Here is a 17,699-nt window from a genome sequence, read left to right as displayed (position 1 = left end):
GCAGAAATAATATGCAAATATATATAGGAATATTTTCGCACATTTATAAATATATTTATATTTTCTCGTTTTTATGTCCATTTTCTCACAGCAGCTGCTTTGCGCCTCAGCAATTGACATTTTCAGCATATTTCTTTCGTTTTTTTTATATACTCATTAACGAAAGTGAAATGGGTATATTGATTTTGTGCACTGTCCACTTTGCTCTCCGTCCGTCTGTCGGCAATTCATTGCGACGTTATTCTAGGTTGCTAGGTTGGAACGTATAATAGGGCATACCCTAGAATTATACAAACAAGATCTTATCGATCCGCTAACTAAGGGCATAGCAAATCGGAAAATACATTTTCCTGTATCAGATACTTGGAAATAACCACAATATGATATAGCCCATATACTAAGGAATTACCAGCGTTTGGGTCGTTAATGAGTAAGCTGTCGTCGGTAATGCCCGATTGCAATATTCTTACTTGCTTTTTTTTTTTAGTCTTCGTGGCCCACAACATTGACCCAAATTAGAAATTCGTGTATACACCAGAGCGAAAATCTTCGCACATCTTTCCTTTTTTTTTTTTTTTTTTTTTTTTGCCACTTTCGCTTTTGAATGAATTTCTTCTTTCTTTTTTTGTTGAGTGAAAATCAAGTTTTTTTTTATCGATTGCACAATTAATCAAGGCATATCATTAGCTATCTTTGAGAGTGTGACTGGGTCAAACTTTTATTATTATTATTTATTTCTTCTTACCCATAGCAATTTGTGACTCGTGCATGTCGTTTTTTCTTAGGTTTTATAGCTCTAACGGCAAAGTAACACAAAAAAAATGTTAAATATATATATACAATACATATATACAAATCTGAATAATAATTGTCCCATTTCATATTTTTACATTTTGATTTCTATAATTTTTGTTAATTTATTCAAGTAATTGTAATGCAGCGTGAGCAAAATCGAGCAAAAAGGCTTTTTACTATCATAAGCTAAACATATTGCTTAGTAACTTGCCATCATTAGTTTCATGTTCTGATATGCACTTTTTAAGTAATACTCCACGGAACACAATTAAAATTGTTCGATTTCGAAAATTTTTCGTGCCAATTTTTATACCTAAAAGCGTCAACAAATCAGCTGACTTTAAGGCGTTCCCACAAGGAAAGAATTGACCCCAAAAATTCAGAAAAAAATGTTTTCCATCTAATTGGAGTGTTAACAACTAAGGAATAACAAAATTTTCTTAATATTTCACCGTCAATTTTTTGACTTTATGCCGCATATCACGGAAAATCGCCCATAGTGCAGTGGTTAAAATAATCTTTCTGAAGATTAGAGAAAATACCATTTCCTATCCTAGATCGTCAATGCGCGTCACTTATTCATATACAGTAACATGCGATGCATTCAATATATATATTAAAGATATCCCTTACATACTTACGCTTACATGTTGAGAAGGAAATAAAGTATATCGAAGTTTTAGATATGTTCATGGGAACAGACTTATCCGACAAAATCGGCAAATGCTCTGTTTATCTATATATTTCCCTTAACAAATCAAAGAAAGTCCCTTCTATAAATCTGTAGAATAAATGCTGTACATATTCCTATACAAATATTCAATGGGTGTTCCAAGAAAATTGAAAAAAACCAATAAATTTTAAAGTTTTTTTCATCAAAGTTGGGAAGATTTTCTCCTACACAGATAATTCTAGTTCTTGGATACACTTAACTGTTATTGGACAGTGAACGTCTCTCATACACCCTGTCGATCCAGTCCCTGCTCTAAGATATTTATTAAAAGATTCACTTACTGCTTACACACACATAAGTACATACGTAGAACTCATCAAGTGTTAAAAAAGTCTTCACTTCACTCAAGAATTTAGAATACACATACATTTAGATGACGAGATGACAAAATGCCGCTTAGAAACCGGTTTGCCCCTCCCAGACGCGCAACTGTTCCACGGATAGCCAAAAGAGGACCGACCAGGGCCCCAGCCGCAGCCAGCAGGGTATTAGACCCTTGTACAGATTCATGACACCCTCCTCTCTAATCAATTTGTAAACGCAGTCAAGCGAATTCTTGTAATAGAGGCCTTTCCCCTTGTCGTCGGTGGGCTGGTTCATCATGCGTGACTTAATAACATCAGCCGGATTGCTGAGCACACTGGCCACCAACCCGGCGACCATCGATGATGCCAACCGCAAGGCTAAACCCTCACGCATACCTAAGTGTTTCTTTAGATTGCGTTTACACAGATCATAGGCGCCCACGTCTCCGGCCGTCATGAGGCAGGCGCGCATGCAGCTGGGACCGACGCCACGCCACATGCCAATTATTCCAGATTTCCTGTAGACGGTTTGCAGCACATTCGGGAAGCTGGTGCTGCGTGGCGCCAGCCCCAGCAATTTCCGCCTGCCCTCCATTTGCATGCGCACCTTGGCTATGTCGAAGGGATTGGCCAAGGCCTGGGCTATACAGCCGGCGGCGCTACCGCACATAAACGCATGATGTACCCGAATGGACTCTTGGTGTTCGCTATCAACGTAGATGTACGGTCGCCGGAATATATCGTACAGCATCACGCGCATCGAATTGAATATGAAATTCCGTAGCACCATGGCCGAGAAGCCGGCATAGAGAGCCTTAGGACCCTCCTCGACCGCAATGCCATACAATGTCCGGAACATTTTGCGCGGCTTGGCGCCCGTCTTCTTCTGCTCCTCGCCGTACATCTGCATCCGAGTCTTGCCCACGTCCAGCGAATACATACAGCCCTCCGCAAAGTTGGCGCCAATGAATGTGTTGATATAGAGCATCAGTAGATTTTTGAAATTGATCTCCTCCTGAGAGTTGGCTATGTTCCTGGTGAATTGCTTCTTCTGCAACGGCTTCATGTGCCAATAGTCATTCTCATCCCTATTCATTATTATGTCAATTTGGATTTACTAGCTTTATTGCAATCAAATGGATACGATAAAAATAATTTTGACAGTAGTCACAAGGAATGATACACGTATGTTTTTGTTGTGTGATAATATGGACAACATACTAATTTTGGATATAATCTAATAGGCCTCATCGCCACGCCATCTACGTATTTGCTCAAAGGTTGTCCAGAATATCAGGGTCCACGGACCGATGCGCATCCAGTAGGGAAAGAAGCCTTTGTACATTGCAAAGGCGCCTTCCTTCTGCACCAACTTTTTGAAACAGTCGATCGTACCACTGTAGTGGACGCCTTTGCCACTAGGTGCGACCGGCTGATTCATGATCCGTGACTTGACTACATCCATCGGAGTGCTGAGCACGGCGCAAGCGAATCCCGCTATCATCGCACCCATAAACTGAATCCGGCGATCGTCTGGCATATCTAGAAGGACCATCATCTTACGTTTGCTAAGATCGTAGACACTAATGTCGCCTGCAAACAATACCATCGATTAGGTATATTCATCAAATACTCTAGGTCGTATGTGGAAACGTCGAGTATATGGAATAGTAGTAGAAAAGTAGAGTTCGTTCTCTTGAAAGCTTAAGCTTCGGTACTTGATAGAATATTAGATAGAATAGAATATTTTAGTTCACAGACAAGGAACACCCTTATTATACTGATTCCTAGCTCTTTTTTTGCTTTCATTTTTGAGGGACGGTAAGGAAATATGCGTAATATCACTATTAACCAGAAATATAACATAAATGAACAGGGAATATCCTTACTGGTCGTAGTCTAACTCTTTTCTCAGATCCCTGGTAAATTATATACTGATATAATTTGTAAAGAATTTCTTGATTAAAATTCAGGAAAAGCTCTTTTCTATGCTTTTTTTTTAAAGCAAAGATAGCCAATACAAGATAAATGGGTTTCTTAAATCAACTAGCGGGAATACCTCTAATATTCGTAATTTACAGTACTAGTATTAACGGTACTATTTGTAACTACTATTTCTTTCGATGCAAGATTTATAAATAAAGAATCTTCTAATTGCTTGAATCGATGCAAGATTCGAGAAAATCCTTACTAAAATCAATATCTTTGCTTGGTCCTAAGCGTTACGCAAATATTCCCTGGTAACCCCTGTTTTAGACAAGGCATACCTATACAATTCCTGCAACCACTTACCTAGCGTTACGAGTGATGCACGTAACGCATTCGGGACGGTACCCTTCCAGAGGCCTCTTATGCCGCCCGTGGTATAGAAATAGCGCAGGGCCTGAACAACATTTTTCACACGTGGCTCTTCGCCTAATGAGCGTCGACTGCTCTCCATCTGCATCTGCACCTTGACTAGATCGGCGGGTGACGAAATGAAGTTGGCTAGACCGCCGGAAAACATGCCGGCAAAGGCGCTGCGGAAAAAAGTCAACTTTGGCTTTCCGTCGCGATCTTTAATGATCAACGCGTCGCGCAACGTATCATAGAAGTACATCTTCATGCCAGTAAACATGGAGTGACGAAAGAACATGGCCGATAGCCCGCCATATAAGTGAAACAGTCCCTCGTTACGGATTATGTTGAGCGCAGTGCGAAAAGTGCCAGCGTGCTTCATATTCGCGTACGACTTGTTTGCTTTTTCGCCCTGGATGTGCATGCGGGTCTTCATTAGATCTAGGGGAAAGCAAACTAGTTCGGGAATCCATGCTGATACCACGGATGTCAAATAGAGTTCCACAAAGGGAGTTCTCTCATTGGTGGACAGGTACGATAAGCGATAATCCGACCTGGGCGCCTTCTTATTGGATACGCATTCTTGTGGCAATATTGATCGCGGCTTATCGTTCATGATTTTAAAGAGATATAAAAAATGTACTAAAACTATAAGAAATTTTACTAGAATTTCGTTATATTGATGTTTGTTGTGTATCCAAATTTTGTATTAAGGATAAGAAAGTATTTCATAAAAAATCAGACAACTATAGAAAAACAATTTTATGTTTTGTTTTATAAAACATTGCTTTCCATGATGACTATTTAGCTGCAAAATATTTGTCAATTGTTAAGTTGCAAATTTTACATTTTGATTTAACTTATTTACTGTGTCCCATTTCGCTGGGTCTTGTCTATAAAATGACCCAAGAAATAAGTAAGCAAAAACAGTTAAAACAGCATTACTTTCTAGCATGCACTGGAGAATACCCTACAACCAGCAGCCTTTACCAAAAATTAAATTTATTTTAAATGCACTAGAATTCATTTGTATTATTCAGAGTATTTTTGTTTGTTTAAAATGTATTTCTTGTTCAAAATGGCAAATGAAATAGTATTTTATTAGAAATATACATAAACAAAGGTCTATTTACGCTGCGCCAATTAGCAAATAGTAAATCAGCTGGGAATAGAATGCGGAGAGAGTTATTGCAAAGACAGCCAACAATGTGGATGGAATGAGTGTGGGTTGTAGTTTGTATTGCTTAGTTGCCTGGAGAGAGAGGGAGAGATACAGGGAGAGCATTCTTGCATACTTATTGGCATGTACATATGCAAATCAATACCCTGAAGCTTTTGATCCCGCTAACTGATGGAGAGCGGCACTCGGCAAGGAGCGGGAATTGGAATGGTGTGAGAGAGCGAGTAAGATATGTGTCCTTCCAAAAGGAGTCTGGTCCTTCGATGGCCAGTGTATAATATTTATAAAAAAAAGTAGACAGCAACTTGCGGTCTCTCTGAAATATACGAAGTGCTGGCACCGGTGTTCAATTTTGTACTGAATTTATTAAATTTAACATGAACGCAAACGCAGCTTGCACAGTAGAGAGCGCACCTATGCGCATCTAACAGCGAGCAGCGAGAGAGCGATCTTTTGGAGAGCGACACTCCCGTGCTAGCGCGTACAATAACAACTTCTCTGTACAGTGGTTCAGCTTCAAGTACTTAACCTATACAATTTCGATAATAATTCAATTAATAATTCATAATAATTCAATTTCTTATAATAATATAATAATATTTCAGAAGGCAAATATCCAAATGCCTTAACATCGGCCGCGTTGAAAGGCCGCAGGGCTTCAATAACATGGTGTATTAGTGGAGTGGCAGTGGTGCAACGCGATGAATTGCCCTTTTATATGTGCCATTTTTTGTCTTAACGACAATTACGCGCACTCTACCATCTCCTCCGACTATGGCTTCCGTCACCACGCCTAGCATCCACTGTTGTGGAGGAGCGTTGTCCTCTCCCACGAGCACGACTGCTCCGACCTGTATGTTCTGTCTCTCCTTCGTCCATTTTGACTTCTGCTGCAGGCTGAGCAGGTAGTCCCTTGACCAGTCGTTCCAAAATCGACGCTTGATGTTGGATGTCAGCTGCCATCTTTTTAATAGTGTCAGCTTGACGTCGTCGACTGGCTCTGTGGACGCGATTGGCAGCGGCACGAGCGTTGCTCCTATCAGGAAGTGCCCTGGCGTGAGCACTTCGCCGTCGTTGGGGTTGCTGCTGGGGCGCGACCATTGGCCGCGAATTGAGCACGGCCTCGACCTCGACCAGCACGGTGGCCACCTCGTCTTGCCGTAATCGAGCGCTGCCCATCGCTTTCAGCAGCAAACCTTTGGCGGATTTCACCGCCGCTTCCCAAAGGCCGCCAAAATGCGGCGCTCGAGGAGGGATGAATACAAACTCCATGCCCCGCTCCGCAGCAAACATTTCCATGTCCGCTGTGTTGCCATGGAACGTAGCTTTGAGGTCCAGCGTGCGTGCAGCACCCACGAAATTGGTGGCATTGTCGCAGTACAGCTTCCGGACAAGCCCACGTCGACCAACGAACCTGGATAAACACATTAGAAATGAATTTGTGGTTAAATCGGTGACTAATTCAAGATGCACTGCCTTCGAAGTAAAGCAAACAAATATGGCAATATACATTTTGACTGGCGATTTGCCCCGAATTCCCAGCGAAACTAGTATTGGACCGCAAAAGTCCACTCCACTGATCTCAAATGGCCTATTTCCATGTAAGCGATCAGCGGGAAGATTGCCCATTATTTGGGATAAGAGTTTCGGCTTGTAGCGAAAACAATGTACACATTTTCGGACTACTGCACTGCAAGCCTGTCGAGCATTGACCAGCCAAACCTGCTGACGAAGCAGGCCCATTAGTACTAGGGGATTGGCGTGGCAATGAGAGTGATGCAAATGCTCCAAATAAAGCGTTACGAAACGACATTTTTTTGAAGCAACAATGGGAATTTGGCATTATGTGCTAATGGTGCCTTCAATAAACGACCTCCTACTCGTAGCAACCATAACATACGCCTGCCATGCTGATGTGGGTGCAAAAATGGTGTCAGTTTTTGCAATGACGGTTGCAACACGACTGACTTCTTTATTTTCTTTATTTCTTCGCTGAATTCAATGTGTTGAATTACAGATATAACTGCAAGGAATGCGAAGCTTAACTCAGAAGCTGTAGGAACAAGTGAAGAATGACTTTCTTGTTTTCCATTGATAAAGCGGAACATATAGGCAACGATGCGGATTAGCTTAGAAAATGATGACGTTGACTCAATAAGATGTACGATAGGATTTGCTACCTCATCGACCGCGATCATAGTAATTGCAGTTCTACGCTTCTCTAGCAGCTCTAACTCCTTTGATAGGGTGATTTGTGGGTTGGCTGGCCACCATGTGTCAGAGAGCTTTAAAAATCCTGGTCCGCAAAACCACAATGATGTTTTAAGCTCCTCAACTGAACATCCCCGAGATACAATATCTGCTGGGTTGTCTTTCGTTGGTACATGACGCCAAGATACATTAGTTGTCAACTCTTGGATGGTTGCAACGCGATTAGCAACGAATGTGTTCAAGCTAGATGAATGCATTCGCAGCCAATGAAGCACCACCTCAGAGTCTGACCAAAATGTGACTTGATTAATAGGACAATCAAGTACTTTCCTTACCGCATCCCATAAGGTAGCTAACAATTCTGCAGCACACAACTCCAGCCGCGGAACAGATTTTGTTTTCAAGGGCGCTACCTTAGATTTAGCGACTAGCAGCCTGGTAGTGATACCCTTATCTGTTTGCATTCTTACGTATAAACAACAACCGTAAGCTCTCGTTGAGGCATCAGCAAATCCATGGATTTGACATCCTTTCGATTTAAGTGTGCCAACGTAACGAGGTATATGCAACGAGTTTAGATTTGAGAAACAGCTAGTTACTGCCTCAAATTCTTGCCTCATTTGAACAGGCAATTGGTCATCCCACCCAAGTTTGTGCAACCACATTTCCTGTAAAAGGACCTTCGCACGAGTTACGATCGGACTTAACAAACCTAAGGGGTCGTATAACCTTGCTACAAATGACAAAACGGATCTTTTGGTCTGTTGAACTTCTACTGGACAGTTCATGGAATATCTAAAGCTGTCATTCATTGGATTCCAAATTAATCCCAATGTTTTTGTGTCCTCTTGATGACCAATAACTATATCGTTTCTAGCTGGTTGTGCTGCGAGTTGTTTACAATTGGACGACCATTTTGTGAGAGGAAATCCAAACTTTTGAAGAATTGCGATCAAGTCTCGATGCAACAAGCACAATTCTTCGACGCTATCTGCTCCTGTCAACAGGTCATCAACATAGAAATCTCGGGCTAACGATCTTGCAGCAGCTGGATGAGTGGAAGCATGCAAGTCGCTTAGATGTTTTAAACATCGAATTGCTAAGAATGGAGCAGTCGCTGTCCCGTACGTTACTGTGTTTAATCGAAAGATTTGTAACGGATCAGTGGGCGTTTCCCTCCACACAATAAGTTGAAAGTTGCGGTGGGACTCGTCAAGTTCAATTTGACGGTACATTTTAGCGATGTCTGCTGTAGCAGCCCAAGGACGAAGTCGAAATCTTAGCAAAGTCTCCCATAACTGCGGCTGGATGGTCGGACCCACCATGAGTAGATCATTCAGCGACAATTGAGAGGAGGACTTGCTAGAGGCATCAAACACTACTCGAAGTTTAGTGGATGCGCTGTGCGGTCTTAGCACGCATTGATATGGGATGAAATAATGCGGCTCTCTCGGAATTTGATTGTTAGTTGGGCTCATGTGACCCAAGGCCAAGTATTCTTTCATAAAGTCAATATACATTGGCCGAATGTCTTCTTGCTTGCTCATTCTTCTTTCCAAGGCCAGAAATCGTCGCTTGGCTGTGTCGTAAGACGTACCAAGACAATGTGGGCTTGATTTGAATGGCAGCGACACTCTGAAACGACCCGAGGTAGTTTGGCAAATAGTCTCCACAAATGACTTCTCGCACAGTTGTTGCTCTGGGGTATACAAATTCGAATTAATTGTATTTGGCTTTTCTTCCAACTCCCAGAACTTGCGAACTATTGAATCTATAGCTATGTCGTCGTTTACGACGCTAATGAAAGTCGACGAACTAGTAGCTGCATTCAATGTTCGGCAGCGACCAGATACAATCCAACCAAAGGCAGTCAATTGCAATGTTGGGTTGTTATCGGATCCTTTTATTTTGCCTTCTCTTAATATATCAAAAAGAGATATCAGCACCGAGCAACAAATCAATACGTTGCGGCTTGTGGAATTGAGGATCAGCTAATTGTACATTATCAGGTACCTTGATCTCTTCAGTGTGCTTCTCTGGTTGATACGACGAAATGGAACGTAACACACCAAAGTCTGTTCGGATTTCTATGTCGTCCGTTCGGGACGCTATCGAAGTTTGAACGCTGTGCCGAACAGATGACTGACAATTAGCAATGCCCAACAATTGAATCCCAGATCTTTGCCGTTTTAATTTCAACTGTTTTGCCAGTTCTTCAGTTATGAAATTTACTTGCGAGCCGGAATCTAATAAAGCTCTAGCTAAGTGATAAGATCCAGATTGATCTTTTATCTTCACAACTGCAGTTGCCAAAAGAACTTGATCAGAGGCTATCCGTGCGTGATTTACAGATGAAATCTGTGACGAAGTGACACGAGGGGACTGCTGATACAACTGCTGAGCTACTTTGAGCCGCTTCAGAGCTGTATCTATGCAGTATGGTATGGTGCGGCTTAGAGCACACACGACAGTGGGCTGATTTGCAAGCAGCCACTGAGTGTCCTGTTCGCAAACAATTTATACAGAGCGGATAGCTCTTTGCGAACGTAAAACGTTTCTGGCAAGGTATTGCTGCGAACGACGAGCACGAGTGAATGAAGTGATCGTTCTTTTTACAAAACACGCATTTGGGACTCTGCGGCTCACTTGGCAGAGCGACAGCTAGAGAAGTTTTCCCAATTCTTTTCTTATTATCCTGAGCTACCTTACGACGTGGACCAGATGAGTCTTCAGCACTTAAATGCTGATACCGTCTGTTCAAGGCAGCTTCACAATCTTGCCACAATGGAAGCTTATTGTAGTCAAGATTCTCTTCCCACCTAGAGCGCGTGCCAGCGTCCACTTTCATCATTACCAAATGGATGAGCATGGCATTCGAAATCTGCTTATCAGATCCTAGCGATAAAAGAGATTCGTAAATGGCACGGACTGAGTCTATCAGCATGCGCAAAGATGATGCTGACGGTTCGGACATGTGTGGGAGATCAAATAGTTTTGAAATGCTGTTAAAAAATATGAGACACTGATTGTCGTACACATTTTTTAAAGCAGCTAACGCTTTTGGATAATTTGCATCTGTCACCTGATATGCCTTGACAGTGCCTAATGCTTCTTTGTCCAAGCATGACAACAAGTGGTTAAACTTTTCTATATTTGATAACCCTGGCTCGTTGTCGACTAAACTCTCAAAAAGTCCAATGAAATTCTTATATTCCGAATATTCTCCGCTAAACTTTGGCAGCTTTATATTCGGTAGATTCCTAGAATGTGACACTGAGCTAATCATTGTAGAGTTAGCGGGACTCTCACTTTTAGGTTGGCTATCACTACCTCGCTTCATAAGAAGTGCCTTTGTCGATACACACAAATCTTCTAACGTTGACCGAGGCACTAAATCTGCGTTAATGTCGTCCAACTCTTGTTGTGTCTTAAAGGCCTTTTCTATGTAGCGGTTCAATATCTCAAGTCGACATTCAATTTCAAATGGCTCTACTGGTTTAGTGTAATCTTTTAATGATTTATTAATGCGTGTTATGTCGTTTGTAACATTTTTGTAAACGGCCAACAGAGCTTCGACACGCTCTGATGATGACTCGTCCATAGACCTATTCTTTCCTCGCTTGTTAGTCATGATGCTATAAGTGATGCTCAGTTGAAACCAATTTCAATCGAAACAAATAAAAGTTCACTTAATGTATGACAACAAGCGAAGAGCAATTCAAGAATGTTAACAAATGCGCGCGATCGTAATAAATCTCAATATATTACGCTGGCAGTGTTAAACTATACTTGAGTGACTGTTACGATATAGCGAAGACAACAACCAAAATGTTGAGTGACTATTTGGGCAAGTGGTCTATTGAGTTATATTTGACTGTTGAGCGACTGAGTGCAATGCATTCACAAGCGAGAGCGCGCCGGTATGAATGCCAAAATATAAGTGCAGATCGAGCTCATACAATGAGCGCAAAGCGAGAGTGCAAGTTTTGAGCGCAAAGCGAGAGCGCTGCTGCGTGTGCAAGCGTGGGTGCAAACGATATTGCAAGTGAGTATGCAATGAGCGCAAAGTGAGCGCGCACTAATATGTGCAAGCGAGACAGTAAAACGAGAGCGCAACTATAAGTGCAAGCGCGAGTGCAAACGATATTGCAAGCGCGCATGCAAATGATGAGCGTAAATTAAAGCGAAATTTGCTGTGTAAGCGCGAGTGCAAACGATATAGCAAGTGAGTATGCACTGAGCGCAAAGTGAGCGCGCACTAATATGTGCGAGCGAGAGCGAGCTGTGAGCGCAAGCGCAAAACGAAAGTGCGAGACGAAAATGAGCAAAAAACTGTAACACACTAGCGGCGCCAAAGAAAACTTGGATTATGCGAGGCAATAGAGATTGAATTATTTGCAGATCAAAGGTCAATATGCACCTTATTATTATTTTTATTTATTTTTTTTAAATTTCAATTTGAAATAAGCTCAACACAATGTACATAGGCGTAGATTGTACATACATTAATATTTTGTATGTCTCAAGTAATGCATTTATTTATTTATGGCTTGCATTACTTGGTCATCTATGTGCTCTATGTATTTATGTACTTCCCTGATTATCCACAAAATCCATAATCCAGCTTCCTTCAATTCCAGAGAGTGTCCACCCGGGGGCGCCAAAAATGTCCTTCCAAAAGGAGTCTGGTCCTTCGATGGCCAGTGTATAATATTTATAAAAAAAGTAGACAGCAACTTGCGGTCTCTCTGAAATATACGAAGTGCTGGCACCGGTGTTCAATTTTGTACTGAATTTATTAAATTTAACATGAACGCAAGCGCAGCTTGCACAGTAGAGAGCGCACCTATGCGCATCTAACAGCGAGCAGCGAGAGAGCGATCTTTTGGAGAGCGACACTCCCGTGCTAGCGCGTACAATAACAACTTCTCTGTACAGTGGTTCAGCTTCAAGTACTTAACCTATACAATTTCGATAATAATTCAATTAATAATTCATAATAATTCAATTTCTTATAATAATATAATAATATTTCAGAAGGCAAATATCCAAATGCCTTAACAATATGTATGTATGCCAGTTGAAGTATTGTTGGTGGGTGAGAGAGGATTTTAGTTTGTGCGTGTTTGCCTGCTTGATCGGTTAAAGTAAGTACGCGTGTCTTTTGTCGTTTATCTATTTAAGTCAAATTATCAACGTTGCGATTAGTTAAAGTCGTGAGTGTATGGGTGTGTGCTAAAATTCAATAAGTCAAATTTAAAATTATTTCGCCAGCACGGTAAGTTCATATACTTACATATAAGTATTTTATTAATAAATCTGCATGTGTGCATATATACATACATAAGTAGGTATATGTGTACATAGTGCCATTTTTGCTGTAGAGCTTTTTTGCATCACATACAAATGGCACATATTTGCATTTGTATTTGATCCACATTTGCTGCTTAGGCAGAGAGCATGAGCGAAAGAGAGTTATGCAAAGCTTTTTCTTAAATATGTTCAAGTGCTCTCTAGTTGACTGAATAGAAGTTGCTCTATTTTTATTTGTAAATAAGCAGCGCTGTTGCCAACATTTGCACAAGATTATTATACCCTATTGCTGGCACTTTGTAGTGGGTAAATGGTATAAAAACTATAGGCGATAAGGTAGATATGGCAAATTAAAGCGAAGCGAAGAACTTGATGACGATGACATTACACGCCACAGCAGACCGCGCCCAAAACTTAAGATATGTGGGCAGAGTTGGAAGGGGGCGTCGTAGGGTGGTTGCATAAACTGCTTATTGAAAATAATGATGATTAGGATGTTTGTGTGTGAATGTGAGTGGGAGTGTGTGCGTGTTTTAGTGTGTGCCAACACATGTTGTGCTGCCGTGCAACGGCAAAGCGGGCTACCCTCGAAATGCGCCACGTCCTCGACTTGGGTGCGGTTCCCGGCAAGTCAGCCAGTCAGCCAGTCAACTAGGGGAGTTGGCTATAGAGCCAGCCACTTTGTCTATGCTGCCACCGTCGTCGTCGTCGTCTCATTTGCCGAATGAGTAAATGAGTGAGTAAGTGGCGCTGTCAGTCAGTCGGACAGACAGTGCAGGAACAACAAAAACGTGGCCAGAGCACGCGCCCATACATATTACACCTATATATTATGCGAAACTGGCGTTTCCTACTGCCTTGAACTCGCTGCCTCAGTGTCTCTCTACCTCTCTGCCCCACTAGCTCTCTGCAACCCTTCTCCTTGCTTCAGAGTCTTTAGCACTTTTGTTAAATGAAAGCGACGTTTTGTGGTCGGGTGCGCAGGGTTACGACAGGCCTAACTAAAGGGGAGCTGCGTAATTTGAAATTCCCGACACACGCACGATTTATATATGTACCTATATAGGTCTGATTAAATTGCTAGATGAGCTGTTCAGCTTGCTTACTAATGGCTCCTACCATTCAAATGGCTCTGGGCTGCTGCGTCAGGTCATACGATTCGATGAAATCCAATATGCTTTGACCAACTGACCGATTTGACTAACACTGAATAGAGCTATCTCTGTATGTTGTTATATATCATATGTATTTCGATATATACATATGTCTAGCTGTATATATATATGTATGTATGTATATCTGTCTAGGTAATGTTGGCTGGACAAAGTGAACGGTAATTTGAGAGTTTGTTGAACTGCAGCACGCGAAATTGAAGTCCGCTAAAAAGTTGCCACAATCAGCTGAAATTTCAAATTAATGTTGAATGTTTAATGAAAGAACAATATTAAAGAAAGAGCTGATGGATTTGTGGTTAATAACAACGTCTAAATACACTGCAATTTCAAAATTGAGAGCAACTCAATATAATAAAACTCTATATAATCTTTAAATTATTTAAATACCATAGATAATAAAAGATTAAAGATTGATATATATAATATAAATGGTATTGAGTTATTAGAATAAACAGTGAAATATATAAATCGTTTGCAATCGCTCCATTTAGTCTAGTTGACCTTATAAGATTATAGTGTAGTCCATCCATATTGAACCCTCTGGCATAGGTTCGGACAGTATGTACAGCTTGAAAGGGGTTTATTCAGTGTTACGAATTTCGAGTGAAAGAAACTCCAATTACCGGTGCAGCTGAAAAGGCTGCAAAGACACAAGAGGCGGCGGAGCAAGTGAACCGAGAAGTACTGCAGCACGGATTGCGAAAGATTTTACATAGAATTCTGTGGGTGAGTCGTGGGAGTTTCAGGTTCCCAGCCAACGGGGATCTCTAACCTCTTGTAGTGCTCTCTTTTGATGATTGCGACACTTGCAGAGTATAAAAGCAGTGCGCCCAGCAGCAACGGAAGTTAGTAAACGGAAGCAATGGCCAATTATTCACAGCACTTGAGGCTGCTGTCGCTGCTTATGCTGCTGCTGTGCCCTTGGCTGGCACTTGGGCTGGTCCAAGAGCAGCAGCAGGCGGCGCCACGCGAACAGCTGGATGCGCTGCATCGCAGCAAGCGTACGTTGACCACAATTTGTGTGGAGATCAAGCCGAGCGGACCACAGGAGGAGCCCTATTTCATGTGCAAGGGCACCGACTTCTCACGTGGCGGCGCCCAAGCTCAGCCGGCGGCCGAGCAACAACAGAAACAACAGCAGCAACAGCAACAGCAACAACAACAGCAACCAATTCAGACTTATCAACAGACGGAGCAACAAGCGAGGCCCATTAGTCCGCAGTATATTCAGACGCCGTTTCCGTCGTTTCCCAGCTTTGGAGCTGGGTTTTTTCCGATCGCCCCCAACTATGACGAGTCACCGGCCAAGGCAACGCCAGCGACGACATATTCGAACCAGACGCCAGCTACTGAATCCCATCTCGGCAACTTTGGATCCGCTGCTGCTGCTGCCTATGCACCTGCGTCTGCTCCGCAACCATATGGCATGCCAGCAGTTCATTACCCAGGTGCAGGCGGCGCACCAGCAGCTGCACGTGGAAATGCAGCAGGCGCACGCCCAGCGCCCGCGGCCGCTGCATATGCTGATGCAGCAGCTCCGAAATCGTCGTCAGCTGCTCAAGGAGCGTCTCTACCAAAATCACAGCCTGCGAGCAGCCAAGCGAGCCATGGCAATGGGAATGCCTACGATTCGATAGTGGGCAGTCGCTATCATGTGGGCATTGGTGAGGATGTGCTGGCCGTGCCCGATGTGGGCTTTCGCCAGGAGGAGCTCAATATGCCGTATCGGCAGCCCGTTGCTGGCAGGGATGCAATGGTGGGCGTTGCACCGCCCATGGTGTGGATGCCACTGATGCAGACGCAGCTGCAGCAGCCCACAGCGGCAGCACAGCCGCCGCCGTATTACGATGATCCGATTATGCGCACCTTCTATGCCAGCTTGGAGCCCAACGAGCCGCAGCTGGGACAGGCGGCGCCTCTGCAGCAGGCAGCGCCAGTGGAGCACCCCGGATATATGACAACCTATGCACAGCCTGCAGTGGCTCCAGCCGCACCAATGCCCCCACAGATGCCGCCTGCACCGGCTCAAAGCCAACCCACTTACAATGCGAGCCCGAAGACTAGTTCCGCCCTGACTTACAGTCAAGCCCCGCCTGGCGACAGCAATGTCTGCAATTCGTGTCCGTGTCCGACGTCTGCGGACTCCACGGCTAGCTACAATACGCCCGCTCAGTGTCCCAGCTTTCAGCCTGTGATCATAGCCATGCCCTGTTATGGGCAGCAGCAGCCCACGCATTATCTGGCTGTACCCGGCTCCGGATCGGCTACGACGGCACGTGACTCTATGGTGGGCGGTCCCTTTGGCGCGCCATTTGGACTGGGTTCGCCCTTTGGCCTTAATCAACAGGTGGCGCCATCTTTTGGCCTGGCAGCGCCTCAAGTGGGATCTGCTTTTGGACTGGGTGCGCATGCTGGTGCTTCCTATGGCATGGGAGGCCCTCAGGTGGGCTCTTCTTTTGGCATGGCTCCACAAGTGGGTGCACCATTTGGCATGGCGCCAGTGCTGAATCCGTTTGGTCCGTTCGGCAATCTGAATCCGTTTAATCCTTTCAATCGACTTCTAGGCGCTCCAGTGCCAACGACCCAGCAGCCCAGACTTCGTCTATTTGGTGCACCCGAGGAAAGCACAATGGGAACTGCCACAACAGCAGCGCTGCCCAAAGTCTTTGGCCTGAGCTTCACCAGCAGCACCACCAGAGCGCCAACCACCAAAGGAGGCATGCAAACAACTGAATCCATTGTTAGTGCCACACGTGATGGCGGCAAGAAAGAGGACGCCGATGAAGCCGAAGATGAGGAGGAAGACGACGAGGAGGAGAATGATTCGCACGAAAACACTGAAGCGCCGAAGTCAGCTGAGGATGTGGAGACAGAAGCATCAAAATCAACGGATCCCGACTCGGATCTCAATGCTGAACAACTGATCGAGAAGGGAGAGGAAAAACTCAAGTCCGACAAGCGCAAACGTCAAAATTTCCGCTACGGCAGCAGCAAAACTTCCCACAAGCGCAAATATCTTCAGCGATTGTAGATCTTAACTAGTATAAGTTTTTACACTGTGCAAAAATTACTAAAACTAAACATCAATAAAGCTAATTAGTTAAATTACTTTGAAAAGACATATTTGTATTTCGAGATATATTAGATAGTTTATTGACTTGAAGAGTGCTTCATTAGAAAAGACCCAGATGATTATCAATATGTGTATAATCTAATTAGTTAATTGGTTAAATTTGAATTGAAGTGGACTTCAAAAGGAAATAAGAGGATGATATTCAATATAATTATGATCTACTAGAACCCGAATATTTTGAAGGCTAGATTAATTCTTGTTACTTATTTTATTTCCCAAGTCGTCTATGGCTCTTGTTCTATTTTGGCCTATTCCTTTGCTAATGCATCATTGTATGTTTTCGCTTTTTAGTCTTACACACTCATTAGGGCGAGATTCCCTAGATCTGGCCCACTGTGACATTTTCTTGCTTTCCGTAACTAAAGAAGCCCTCTAGAGGCAGGCGACGCTAAGCTGAGATAAAGTAGATAAAGCCGGAACAAGCTGAGCAATGTTACAAAAACAAATGCCTAATATGTGATGGACATTAAATTTAAGGAGATACAATTTTTATGCATATATAAATACTAAAACGTTT

The 17,699-nt window shown here is 43.1% G+C and overlaps 4 protein-coding genes across 4 annotated transcripts; 1 reads left to right on the top strand and 3 right to left on the bottom strand.

The window, feature by feature from the left end:
* Positions 1 to 1,653: 1,653 nt before the first annotated feature.
* On the bottom strand, positions 1,654 to 2,929 carry LOC6576727 (mitochondrial uncoupling protein 4C). Its single transcript, XM_002002679.4, has one exon. It carries the CDS (start codon positions 2,927 to 2,929, stop codon positions 1,925 to 1,927), a length of 1,005 nt encoding a protein of 334 aa, XP_002002715.1. The 3' UTR covers positions 1,654 to 1,924.
* Positions 2,930 to 2,940: 11 nt separating this feature from the next.
* On the bottom strand, positions 2,941 to 4,926 carry LOC6576726 (mitochondrial uncoupling protein 4C). Its single transcript, XM_002002678.4, has 2 exons — positions 4,126 to 4,926; positions 2,941 to 3,426 (listed from the first exon to the last, which is right to left on the bottom strand). The coding sequence occupies exons 1-2, from the start codon at positions 4,784 to 4,786 to the stop codon at positions 3,071 to 3,073; spliced, it is 1,017 nt and encodes a 338-aa protein (XP_002002714.1). The 5' UTR covers positions 4,787 to 4,926; the 3' UTR covers positions 2,941 to 3,070.
* Positions 4,927 to 5,920: 994 nt separating this feature from the next.
* Positions 5,921 to 12,306, bottom strand: LOC122757211. The gene is made up of 2 exons (XM_044008761.1): positions 12,158 to 12,306; positions 5,921 to 6,764 (listed from the first exon to the last, which is right to left on the bottom strand). Exon 2 carries the CDS (start codon positions 6,647 to 6,649, stop codon positions 6,107 to 6,109), a length of 543 nt encoding a protein of 180 aa, XP_043864696.1. The 5' UTR covers positions 6,650 to 6,764; positions 12,158 to 12,306; the 3' UTR covers positions 5,921 to 6,106.
* Positions 12,307 to 14,626: 2,320 nt separating this feature from the next.
* On the top strand, positions 14,627 to 17,166 carry LOC6576725 (mediator of RNA polymerase II transcription subunit 15). Its single transcript, XM_002002677.4, has 2 exons — positions 14,627 to 14,775; positions 14,862 to 17,166. Exon 2 carries the CDS (start codon positions 14,912 to 14,914, stop codon positions 17,078 to 17,080), a length of 2,169 nt encoding a protein of 722 aa, XP_002002713.1. The 5' UTR covers positions 14,627 to 14,775; positions 14,862 to 14,911; the 3' UTR covers positions 17,081 to 17,166.
* The last annotated feature ends 533 nt before the right edge of the window (positions 17,167 to 17,699 follow it).

The sequence above is a fragment of the Drosophila mojavensis genome, unplaced genomic scaffold (assembly GCF_018153725.1).
Source record: "Drosophila mojavensis isolate 15081-1352.22 unplaced genomic scaffold, ASM1815372v1 contig_36, whole genome shotgun sequence".
Lineage (NCBI taxonomy): Eukaryota > Metazoa > Arthropoda > Insecta > Diptera > Drosophilidae > Drosophila > Drosophila mojavensis.
This window is presented reverse-complemented; position numbering and strand designations above follow the sequence as displayed.

What these genes read in the sequence shown, in the direction of transcription:
- LOC6576727 (XM_002002679.4), bottom strand. Translation starts at nt 2,929, where the DNA reads ATGAATAGGGATGAGAATGACTATTGGCACATGAAGCCGTTGCAGAAG.
- LOC6576726 (XM_002002678.4), bottom strand. Translation starts at nt 4,786, where the DNA reads ATGAACGATAAGCCGCGATCAATATTGCCACAAGAATGCGTATCCAAT. An exon ending in TGCATCACTCGTAACGCTAG is followed by an intron (nt 3,427 to 4,125) that starts GTAAGTGGTTGC and finishes TATTGTTTGCAG; the next exon opens with GCGACATTAGTGTCTACGAT.
- LOC122757211 (XM_044008761.1), bottom strand. Translation starts at nt 6,649, where the DNA reads ATGGAAATGTTTGCTGCGGAGCGGGGCATGGAGTTTGTATTCATCCCT.
- LOC6576725 (XM_002002677.4), top strand. Translation starts at nt 14,912, where the DNA reads ATGGCCAATTATTCACAGCACTTGAGGCTGCTGTCGCTGCTTATGCTG.